Genomic DNA, 12,364 nt, shown 5'->3' on the forward strand with positions numbered 1-12,364 from the left:
TATTTGAATACCCAGCAGTGGCTGTAAAACAAAACTTATGAAAGAAACTATATAAAATTATATTACTACTACGGGCGAGCCTACACAAGCCTTGCCGAGTTGGGAGCACGTAGTGTTGAGCAGGCTGGTACGCTTTCTTGGTAGAAGCTGCGTTGTCCTTTGGCTGCCTTCTAGTTGTTGGGGAAGCAGGATGTGAGACAGAAGATTCTGTTCCTAGAGCTTTGCACCCAAAAAACAGGGTTACTTACCTGCAACTGTTGGCTGAGGAGGAGCTGCCTTGAGCTCGATCAGCTCTTGCGCTGCTTCAAAGGTCTCCAGCGTGGATGGCCTTTGCAGCTGTATCAGTTCCGGACTATGTGCACCGCGTCATCACGACGCTTCTGGGTGCCATCTTCCTGTCGGCGCTGGGGGGACTGGGAGGGTGAATGTATTCGGTGCCGGCTCTCGTTCAGTCTCTTGGCCAGAGACCTCCCCCTATTGCCTCTTCTCTTCTTCGGCACCAGAGACTGGGATCAATGCCTTGGTGCCGAAGGTTTCGGTGCTGTGGTACGGAGAGGTCCTGATTGGGTTTCCCGCACTGATGCTGGTGCACTGCGGATCACACCTTCCTTCTCTGGTACCGGTTGGAGCGCTGACTCCATTCAAATGAGTTAAGCGGGAATCTCTCTCCCTTTTGGTTCTTGGCTTAAAACTCCTGCAGATTTTACAGGAGTCCGTCAAGCGGTCCTTCCCCAGGCACTTTAAGCAAGAGTCATGGGGGTCTCCACATGGCATCGGTTTAGCGTGGGATGCACAGGGTTTGAAACCGTGCGGGCCTGGCATGCCCTCCCCCGAAGGGGAGAGAACACTCAAACTACCTAAGTGCTAACTATACTACTAAATGCAAACTAAGCCTAAAGAACTATTTACGCTACAAAGAACTCTGATCGCTGGATTGACAAATCAACAAGAGAAGCTCCAACACCTGTCAAGGGCGGTAAGAAAGAACTGAGGAGGGGGAAGGCCGGCAGGGGTACTTCTGTTATTGTGGCACCACTCCAGGGGGTGACCTGCCTGCCCAATGGGTACTGCTGGGGGAAAACGGCTCCAGGAACCATGCACGCGGCGCGCACACACCTAATTTGAATGGACATGAGCAACCACTCGAAGAAGAATGCATGTTTATTGCAACAAAGCTACATCTCTTCAGGGTTAGGCTTCTGCTCTGACATGAACTCACATGTGGGACTAGGCAAGTCTAGCCATGTCCTTTCTATAACAGGCTCAGATGAGAACAGGCCTGTGCCCCCTTGCACTGTTTAGAAGATCAGGTGTCTCCTCTCCATACACAGTGAGAGGGATCTGGCTGAAGTGGTGTTTACTGAATAGGGCTTTTCAAGGATATCAGGCCAGAGCCCAGTTTTCAGACTTTGCTTAATCAGCAGTTCCCAACCTCTTCCAGATGGGGGCCCATTTTGACAATTCAGGAAGACTTGGTGATTCAAAAAAAGGGGGGGCAGAGCCACCTGGGGAGACACTTGGCGACCTTTTGAAATGTAATGGCCACCCATATTTGGGTCCCGACCCATAGGTTGGGAAACCTTGGCTTAAATGGACCAGTCTCATATCCAAGAGGCAATCCACTTACATTTCACTTGTGTGGACTCCATTTGCCGTGGTCTTGTGCTATGGAGCTGTGCCATGCGCCATAGGCGATGAGTAGCCATGCACGTCAGAGAGCAGAGCCTCGGAACACTACGTACAAGGATGTCCTGAACTCGATTACCAGAGTATCAGCGAGTCAGGCCAGCAGGGACCATTGTGGTGATTTGTTTAGGCCACAAAATCCCCCAAAGTAGTTCCTAGAGTGGATCTTATAGGGAAAAAACCCAACCTTGATTTTAAATATTGGCCATGACACTTATAACCCTTGGGAAATTGTTCCAATTCACTGCAAAGTGAATGATTCAAATTACTAAGCAGATGATCCACTCAGCCATAGCCACATCATTTTCTCAATTTTCCTTAGGTTTCATTCTTGCAACTAGGCCCTGCAGCATCATCTTACACCGTTAACGTCTTATCCTGGGAACACATTTCTTCTCAATATTCACATATGGGGTTCTCACACCCAGAAGCCATGGCAGTTTTTCTGTGGCAAGTAGGGCTGTGGTATCCAACCAGTTCTGTGACTACTGCTATAGCGAACAAGCTGCACTCAAACCGGCCAAATAGCCACATGTGGCTAGTGGCTAGTTTATAGGAGCCCCCCAGGTGAAGGGGACTATAGAAAACTCTGTGTGCTGAATATCTTCCCCTTTTTCTTTCCAGTCCAATCTCCTGTTTCTTTCTAGGCTGCCTCCAACCTTTCTGATATATTGTCTGCCTTAAGACAATGTCTAACTCCTCTGCCAAGTTTGGCCCAGATCTACCAGCACATAAGCACGGAATAAGAACAATCCCGCCCAGCTTGTATCTGTCTTGGTACATGGTACTTTTTAGTCTAAAACAAATAGAAAGCTTTGAAATAACTTTCAGAAAGCAAGAGCTGGTAGCTAGGCTGGACAGACTAGAACCATTCATTCATTTTTGAGATGGTAAGTATGGCTGTAGTGAGTTTGAGATTTAATAGTAACATTTCTAAATGAGAAATTAATATTTTTAAATCAATATTTTTTTTAACCATCATTTTTATCCATCTTGCTCTAGTTTTTAAAACTGCTCTATAACCTTTAAGTGCCAGCAACCTGGTTCCATTTTGGTAAGCTCTACCCCTCTTGTATAGCTACCATTTCCCCCAAAGTTTCCCCAGTTCCTGATCAATCTAAATCCCTCCTCCTTACATGATCGTCTCAGTCACGCATTGACACCCTGCAGTTCTGTCTAGCTAGTCCGGTGCGTGGAACTGGGAGCATTTCAGAGAACACGACCGTGGAGGTGAAGCCATGAGATGACTTCCCACCTGGAAGGGGCCATACTGAATGCAGAGTGCTGACATTCCCAGTTTGAAGATCTGTGCTAGTGGTGACATTTCCAGGAGGCTGGATTTCAGTTCTCCCTGCAGCGAAATGAAGGCTGGGGAAGACAGACTGCATAGCTCTAACATTTTGCTCCATGTACCTCTGGCAAGGCAGCCTTCCCTTCTATCACAGCTCCTGCTCACAAGCCTAATCCCTCCTCTCCAATAATGTATAAACCCTTTCTGAACGCAAGAGCCCAGTGACAACTTTAAATACGCTTCTGTTCCCAACACCAACACCCGCATGGCTGGCTTCTCATTCGCATGCTGCTAAAGCAACGGCTAACACCCTAACAGAGTACTCCGATGTATGAGATTCACGAGCTAGGAGACAGATTACAGTAGCACACTTCCTGGCTGCTGGAGGCTGAGCTCCCAAGTACAAATGCAGCCTGGGAATGGGGGGGAGCGTGCCCTCTAGAGGGTGTCAGCGCGATTGGGGGCAAAGGAGAGAGAAATCTACCTACATGAGCAATGAAGGATGTGATGTTCTAGTAACTGCTGCCTGATGTACAGCCTGTGGGCAGCAGCAGACGGTGCCAGAGAGTTTCCTCAGCCTGCAGTATCTATCATCACTCTAGATTGGACTTAATTGGCAATCAGGCTTTTCTGGTTCTCTCTCGGATCAAACAGGCTTTAGTCTAACAGCCTTTAGAGCATCCCCTGACATTTAGGCTCTGATGTGGTTTTCTAACTTATAACCTCAGTTAAATGCCATTAAGCTGAATGTAGGGCCTCACTTTGGCTGGCCAATTAATGACCATGGTATAAGCACAGTCACACTGGGGCAGACCAAAGGTCCATCTAGCCCAGGTTCCTGTCTGCTGACAGTGGCCAATGCCAGGTACCCCAGAGGGAATCAAGTGATCCCTCCCCTGTCACCCATTTCCAGTCCTTGACAAACAGAGGCTAGGGACACCATTCCTACCCATCCTGGCTACTAGCCAGTGATGGACGTAACTTCCATGAATCTATCTAGCTCTTTTTGGAACCCTGTGAAAGTCCTGGCCTTCACCACATCCTCTGGCAAGGAGTTCCACAGGCTGACTATGTTCTGAGCGAAGAAAAACTTCCTTTGGGTTGTTTTAAACCTGCTACCTATTGATTTCATCTGAGTGGGATCCTTCCTGTCTATCTATTGACTTTGATCTTTATCTGCTTAGGTTTAGCACCCATTCTCCAGATACTTAAAGAAAAGACAGGAAGGGGAGTGGGAGACAGAGCATCATTCTCTTTCCCCCTCCCTCCCATTTCCCTTCTATTTATTTTGAGTTTTCAAATCCCCTACTCAAAACTCCGGTCATCTGAAGAAGTGGGCTGTGCCCACGAAAGCTCATGATCCCGTCTACATGTTTTGTTAGTCTACATAGTGCTACCAGCCCATTTGTTGTTTTTTTCCTACTTCTTATGTGATGGGAACAAGTAAATAACTTTTCCTTATTTATTTTCTCCACACCTGTCACAATTTTATAGACCTCTCTCATATCCCCTCCAGCAACTCTGACTCCCAGACACTTCACCCAAAGGGCGTTTAACATAGCTCAGCTGCTTCATACCCGGGTAGTTAGGGCACCTCTCCACAAAGCCAGTCCAGAACCCTTCCTTCCAGAGGCATTTCAAACATGCCCAGAGCTGTAACCAAAATGGCCAGCTCTGAGGCTCCCATTGCAAAACATACCCAGAGCTGGCAAGAGAAGCTCCAGTGATGGGCTCCTTGCGTCCAGTGCGTTTAGTTTTAATTTGAGAAGAGGGGATTCTCTGGACCTTCACGTCCTCCTCTGTTTTGGAAAGAGATGGCTGGGATCCACAAGCGCGTGCCTGAGCCAGGGCTCTAATTTTTTCCTGCAAGCAGCCAAGCGCTGTTGGTCTTGAGTTTAACACTGCCCCTCTGCTGGAAAAGTAGTAAGCAACTGAAGTGAGGGTGACTGTCTTCCTGAGGGAAGTCTCCTTCTAATCTGACTGCATTGCAGCGCCTCCGATTAGCCCAATCTCTTGCAGAACGGCATGCGAAGCGACAGCACAGCCGTCAGACAGCCGATAAATCCACGGTAGAGAAATTGTCATTTCTGGCCATTGTCCTGCCCTCTCCACCCCCACCCCCATACCACACAGCAGTAGAGGGGGGTCTGGCGCCACACGCTAGCAATGATCAGGGCTCAACAAATCAGTGAATCTACTTACCCGTAGGGAGTAGATTTCAGCCGGCTGCCCCGTTCACCAGCGGAGCGCGCATGCGCAATGCGGGTCTTGTGCATGTGCAGTGCAGGGCTGGCGAGTAGATTTTGCCACCATATGTCAAGCCCTGGCAATGATCACGCTTTCCCACAGGGGCGGGAGCCAGCCGGGCGGGGCAGCTGTGTGCTCGGGGCAGGGCACGCTAGTGCTCCCATTTCCCCTGCAGCTCCAGCTGCCACAGGGAGAGTGTGTATGTGGGGGTGCGATTGCTGCCACCTCGTGACACCAGGCACCCCCCAGAGATCTCCAAAGTGCCACGTGGAGAGGGCAGGGTGATGGGGGGAAGGGGAAGGGGCTAGGGGGCAGTACCCCCACCCACCAGGAGTCCCCGGCAATTCACTCCAGCCAGGCCAGGCTGGCAGGCTGGGACGCTGAGACCCCTGCTTTAGACCATCTATTCTGGGTGCACAATGTGAGGCTAAATTATACTCCTGGATTTTCCTGGACAACCTTAGGCTGATAATCGGTTTTCTCCACAGAGCCTAAGCGATGACTGCAAGATTTTCCCATGGATTTTAGATGAAATCTACTAATATAATTCTAACAGTTCAGCCCATCCATTTCAGTAGCCAGAAAAAGAGCTACTCAAATTCTCCAGTTCCCATGCGATGAGACTCTCCCATGTTCCACACATCTACAGTGATTCCAAAGCCTGAAGATGTTACCTGCAAGTTGCTTTACAACTTGTTTCTGTTGACTCCCACCCTGCCAGATCTATAATTTGTAAATCGGGGCAAAACTGTGCAGAAGAAACGGTTTGGACACAGTCGCCACACAGGCTGCATGGATGTATGCACCTACAGATGCGCATCTGACACGTTCCCAACCCGAACACCAAATCGGCCAGGAAGTTCTGATTCAACGTATAGAACAGTCAGTGTCAAATTCACTCTTTTGTGTTTTATTTTCTCCCTTCAACCATAATTATGTGGTATCCAAACTTCGTTTTGACGGGCGGGTCTGTGTACACTGGCTTGTCCATACTACTGACTGCCAAGGCAAATGCTGCTTCCTGGAAAGGTCCCACCATGGAACCTCTGGTCATCCAGCCTAAGTCTCCCTGAAAGAGTCAAAGAAAAGGGCCAAGTCTGAGAATCCCATTTCCAAACATGCACACAGCGGCACTGGGCAACAGCAGCGAGCATTGCTATCAAGCAGACTAATCCAACATGCAGAGGATGTAAGAATAGATAACCTGTTTCCATTTATGGCTTGGAACCTCAACCTGTGTGGCTGTCTACTACCCCACAGAGGTGTGTCGAGTATCAGACACTATGGTGATGCATGTAATATGAAAACCTATATAAAATAAGAGCACAAGAAAGGCCAAACCGAGTCCGATTAATGATCCCTCTAGCTCAGCGTCCTGTCTTCCAACAGTGGCCAATGCCAGGTGCCACAAAGGGAATGAACAGAACAGGGCAATTAGTAAGGATCCAGCCCGTCATCCAGTCCCAGCATCAAAATCTTAGGGACACCCTGAGACTTGGGTTGCATCCCTGACCACCTTTGCTAAAAGCCACAGATGGACCCATGCTCCATTCACTTATCTAGTTCTTTTTTAATCTAGTTAACTTTGGTCTTTACAACATCCCCTGAACACAAGTGCCACAGCGTGACTGTGCAGTGTGTGGAGAAGTACTTCCTTGTGTTTTAAGCCTGCTGCCTGTTAACTTCATAGGATAACCCGGCATCTCGGGTGAAGGGGCATTCAGTGCTTCCTTCTCCACCTTCTCCATAACATTTATGAATTTACAGACTTCTATCATATACCCGCTTAGTTGTCTCTTTTCCAAGCTAAACAGTCTCTCTTGAATCTTGTTTCCTACTCCTATTCATATTTATTGCCCTTTTCTGTACCTCTTCCATTTCTAAAGATCTTTTCTGAGATAGGGTAACCAGAATTGCATGTAATATTCAAGGTGTAGGCATACCATGGATTTATATAGTGGTACTGTGATATTTACTATCCTAATGGTTAGCTTTTTTGACTGCTATGATATCTGTGTTGATAGACATACTTGCTGACAGGTATTTTGAAATGTACTAAAATATTTGAAACTGGCATGATTATATTGTGTTTAACAACAAAATACGCAGACTTTTACAAAAAATTAAAATATTGTAAGCAGAATTTTAAATGTTCTGGTGCAGAATTCCCCTAGTAGTAAAGACTTAGTGATAGTGTTCTGTCAAGGTGGTGTGGCTATGGACAGTTTCCTGAGAGGATCAGATTAATCATCAGAGGAGTCATAGTACGTTGAGTGCACACTAACACCATCCTCTGTGACAGCACATTTCCATGCAAAACCAGATTGGTGGGGAAGGAAGAGAAATATGGGCCATGCAAAGATTCTTATAATCAGGGAAGGAGGAGGAGCACGAGATCCAGAAGACCATTCGAGACTTCACAATGCAACCTCATTTATCTGCCAAGTGCTATGATACCACTGTTTGGAAGGTTTCCCAGAATCCTAGTCTCCTGCTAACACTAGACCTACTGATCAAACTTACTCACCCTCTGAGCCATGTATGATGATCTTCAGAAGTTAAAGATCTGGGTGCATCTGCCAGTGCTTGGGGCTTCAGCCTCCTGCCAGGCTGAAGCCCGGAGTCCCTTCCTGCCTTCAACAGGGCAGAGACCTCTAGTCCTACTACTCTGCCACAGGGCAGAAGCCCGGAGCTCCCCCTGCCCCAGTCTGGAAGATGGAGAATGGTGGTGGAGGGGAAGCCGCACTTTAACTGTGAAAGAGTCACACGTGACTCACGAGCAGTGGTTTGGCCACCCCTGCACTAGACATCAGGCAGTCCATCTAAGAGCCGTCAGCACAAGCCTGGCAGCCAGCGATACATACCCCTTGTCTGGCTTTATCTTCACTGTACTGTGAGGCTACTTCACTGAAACGCACTCCAGATTTCAGCTTCTCCATGGCCTCCATGACTCTGCTGTGCTTCTCACACAGAATGTGTCTAACCTAGGATGCAAAAGCAGGAGGAAGTTACATTTTGGGGGCTCAGCTCCCCTCAAAACAGTCATTTTATTGCAGTTTACCAAACAGGCTCCTGTCTGTGTTGCCGCGCCCTGATTGCTGCAGCTCATAGTGTGGTTCTCACCACCACAGGACTGAGTCTACTGAAAGGCTTCCCACTTCTAGGCCAGGACATTCGGCACAATTGCTGTCCCAACCAGCAGCCAAGGCAGAGCGAGGCAGTCCTCTGTCCAGCCTGCCTCCTGCTGCTACGGCAAGTGGCCTACCAGCTTGGTAGTGGACCAGTGCTACGCAACCCACACCTCTCCCACTGCCCCGTCACACAGGTAGGCTGCACTCAGCAGGTGCCTTTGGCAGGCACCTTTCAGTCACCAGAACCACACTGGCTAATTGGGGGTTGCTGCCTTGTGGGCCAGCATGAACCCCTGACCCTTAGAGCCAAATCCAACCTGGGACCCCAGTGGCTGCCCACGGATGGGTGCCCACAGCTGACCTTGTGCCACCTGTGCACCCCACGTGCTTGGCAGCTGGATGCCAGTGAGATGGGTCTCTAGCCCCGCGATCCCTCTGTGCCTCACTCACCTTCACAGAGCTGCCCCCCCCCTTTGGGGCCGGGGCCTGCTTCTCAGCGCTGCCCCCACCGCCGGCGCCTCCTCCTTGGGAAACAAACCAGACCGACCTTGCTGGGCTCGGCTCCCGGCGCCACCGCAGTGCGCCAGAGCAGGGCCAGCCCGGCGAGCATACGGGCTGCCCCAGCCTGGGGGAATGGACTGATCACCCCACCAGGGAGCCCCCAGGGCACCCCAATACCCATCCCCCCGCCCCGGGGCACCCCAACCCCCCAGCGCCCATCCCCCCACCCCGGGGCACCCCAACCCCCAGCGCCCATCCCCCCGCCCCGGGGCACCCCAACTCCCCCGCGCCCATCCCCCCGCCCCGGGGCACCCCAACTCCCCCGCGCCCATCCCCCCCGCCCCGGGGCACCCCAACTCCCCCGCGCCCATCCCCCCGCCCCGGGGCACCCCAACCCCCCAGCGCCCATCCCCCCCGCCCCGGGGCACCCCAACCCCCCAGCGCCCATCCCCCCCGCCCCGGGGCACCCCAACCCCCCAGCGCCCATCCCCCCCGCCCCAGGGCACCCCAACCCCCCAGCACCCAACCCCCGCCCCGGGGCACCCCAACCCCCAGCGCCCATCCCCCCGCCCCGGGGCACCCCAACTCCCCCCGCCCATCCCCCCGCCCCGGGGCACCCCAACCCCCCAGCGCCCATCCCCCCCGCCCCGGGGCACCCCAACCCCCCAGCGCCCATCCCCCCCGCCCCGGGGCACCCCAACCCCCAGCGCCCATCCCCCCGCCCCGGGGCACCCCAACCCCCCCCCCGCCCCGGGGCACCCCAACCCCCCAGCGCCCATCCCCCCGCCCCGGGGCACCCCAACTCCCCAGCGCCCATCCCCCCGCCCCGGGGCACCCCAACCCCCCCGCGCCCATCCCCCCGCCCTGGGGCACCCCAACCCCCCCGCGCCCATCCCCCCCCCCGGGGCACCCCAACCCCCCCCGCGCCCATCCCCCCGCCCCGGGGCACCCCAACCCCCCAGCGCCCATCCCCCCGCCCCGGGGCACCCCAACCCCCCCGCGCCCTCCCCCCCGCCCCGGGGCACCCCAACCCCCAGCGCCCATCCCCCCGCCCCGGGGCACCCCAACCCCCCGCCCCGCCCCGGGGCACCCCAACCCCCCAGCGCCCATCCCCCCGCCCCGGGGCACCCCAACCCCCCCGCGCCCATCCCCCCGCCCCGGGGCACCCCAACCCCCCAGCGCCCATCCCCCCGCCCCGGGGCACCCCAACCCCCCCGCGCCCTCCCCCCCGCCCCGGGGCACCCCAACCCCCCCGCGCCCATCCCCCCGCCCCGCCCCCACTCACCCTTCCCCCCCTTGCCGCCGCTCTTCCCCTTCGGGGGCATCCCGGCGCCGCACGCCAGGCCCCGCTGAGGACCCCGGGCCGGGCTGCCCCGCCAAGCGCCTGACGGGCGCGCACCAGCCCCCGCCCCGCCCCCGGCTGCGCGCGCAGAGGCCGGGAGGCTGGGCCGCGGAGCACGGGCCGGTTGGTGACGTTGGCCAATGGGCGGGGCTGCAGAAACCAGCCCCGCCCCCACACGAGCCCCGCCCCCCGAGCCCGCTCTCGGGCCTGTCCGTGGCCCCGCCCCTCCTCCGCGCGCGTGGCCCCGCTGCGGGATCACCCACCCCCTCGCCCCCCCAGCGGAGCAGGAAGCGGGGCCCCTGCCGGAGGAGCGGAGGGTCTCGCCCCCCCCGCGTGCTGCTGTCAGGACGGGGGGGCCGGGCGGGGGTCTCGGGTGGAATCGCACCGGGCTCCCGCCCCCGCGTGCACCCCGCGCTGGGAGCCAACCCCCCCCCCGGCCACACGCCGGGCCTTGGGGCAGGAGGACTGGGACACTCCCGCCCGCAGCCACTCCCAGGAGCGGGGTTGGGGGGGAGGGGGGCAGGCTCGCTGTGGCAGGCCGTGCGGGGGGGCGGGCTGCAGGCTGGGACACGAGTGGGTGCGGGGGGGAGGGGGGCAGGCTCGCTGTGGCAGGCCGTGCGGGGGGCGGGCTGCAGGCTGGGACACGAGTGGGTGCGGGGGGAGGGGGGCAGGCTCGCTGTGGCAGGCCGTGCGGGGGGCGGGCTGCAGGCTGGGACACGAGTGGGTGCGGGGGGGAGGGGGGCAGGCTCGCTGTGGCAGGCCGTGCGGGGGGGCGGGCTGCAGGCTGGGACACGAGTGGGTGCGGGGGGGGGGAGGGGGGCAGGCTCGCTGTGGCAGGCTGTGCGGGGGGGCAGGCTGCAGGCTGGGACACGAGTGGGTGCAGGGGGGAGGGGGGCAGGCTCGCTGTGGCAGGCTGTGCGGGGGGGCAGGCTGCAGGCTGGGACACGAGTGGGTGCGGGGGGGAGGGGGGCAGGCTCGCTGTGGCAGGCCGTGCTGGGGGGCGAGCTGCAGGCTGGGACACGAGTGGGTGCGGGGGGGAGGGGGGCAGGCTCGCTGTGGCAGCACCCCTCCCCCACGTGCAGCCATCGGTGCCGTCTGACTCCCGCTTTGCGGACCAGGCTCAGGCCGCAGCCAACACGGCGACCTGTGGGCCTGCCTAATAATTAAGGTCTTCAGTGCTTGGCACGTCCCCTGGAGACCCTCCCCCCCGCACTCGCTGCTTCCTTGCCTGCTCCACTCTGCCCAGGGCGTGGACAGCGTGTGGAGGAGGGCGAGGGCTCTGGCTGGTGTGGGGCCAGGGATGAGGGATTTGGGGTGCAGGGGGGCTCCAGGCTAGGGGCAAGGGTTTGGAGTGCGGGGTGCTGGAGGGGAGGAACCCAGCTGCAGGATCACTGTGCTCCCAAAGATCCCGTCCCTTCAATGCACCACAGCCCAGCTGCTGCCTGGTGCGCTGTGAAGTGCCACCCCAGGGCTTTGGGTGCAGTGTTCCAGCACCTCCCCCTCGATCCCTTACCCCTGCCCCCCATTGCACTCCCAGAGGCTGCACGGATGTTTTGGGGCTGGCTTGGCAGGCCCTGCAGCCTGGGTGCCCCATGCTCTCTGCCCGGGGGGGGGGGGGGGGGACGACAGGGAGCAGGGTGGGACCAAGTGTGTGGGGGGCAGCAGGGACAGGGGGCTCCACCTGGCACCAATTGCACTGCTGGCTGCTGTGCTGGCTGCCTGCAGCGCGCTCTGTCCCCCGGAGAGCACTGGACCTGAGCCCAGCCCGTGGGGGGCGCACAGGAGAGCATGGGAGCTCAGCCCCTGTGGACCCCAGCTTGCAGCTTAGCACCGTTGCAGTGCAGGTGTCTGTGTGGGGGGAGGCTCAGAGTGGGACGTACCCAGCTGTGTAGACGTCCCTAAGTGGAGCTGGCCAGGCTGTTTCACCTTGCTGGACGTTCCCCTCTGCGAAGTGGGGCTAGTATGGGGTGCACTGGAAAGCGCGGTGAGCTAGCCGAGTGCACCCTAGACCTGCCATCCCACCCCTTGCAGAGCCCTGGCCCGGGGCACCCGATCAGACAGGCCTAGGAACTAACAGTTTTAGTATTTCTACTCTGCCCCTCCCCCCGCCCGGCCCTCGGGGGCAGGCCCAGGCTGCGGAGAAGAACAGCACACGCACAGCAGGTG

At 56.7% G+C, this 12,364-nt stretch overlaps 1 protein-coding gene across 1 annotated transcript; it reads right to left on the reverse strand.

Moving 5' to 3' along the window:
• Nucleotides 1-6,113: 6,113 nt before the first annotated feature.
• On the reverse strand, nucleotides 6,114-10,291 carry PIN4 (peptidylprolyl cis/trans isomerase, NIMA-interacting 4). Its single transcript, XM_075896604.1, has 4 exons — nucleotides 10,142-10,291; nucleotides 8,806-8,879; nucleotides 8,089-8,208; nucleotides 6,114-6,293 (listed from the first exon to the last, which is right to left on the reverse strand). The coding sequence occupies exons 1-4, from the start codon at nucleotides 10,179-10,181 to the stop codon at nucleotides 6,135-6,137; spliced, it is 393 nt and encodes a 130-aa protein (XP_075752719.1). The 5' UTR covers nucleotides 10,182-10,291; the 3' UTR covers nucleotides 6,114-6,134.
• Nucleotides 10,292-12,364: the final 2,073 nt, after the last annotated feature.

Source organism: Pelodiscus sinensis, chromosome 13 (assembly GCF_052426305.1).
Source record: "Pelodiscus sinensis isolate ZL-2025 chromosome 13, ASM5242630v1, whole genome shotgun sequence".
Taxonomy (NCBI): domain Eukaryota; kingdom Metazoa; phylum Chordata; order Testudines; family Trionychidae; genus Pelodiscus; species Pelodiscus sinensis.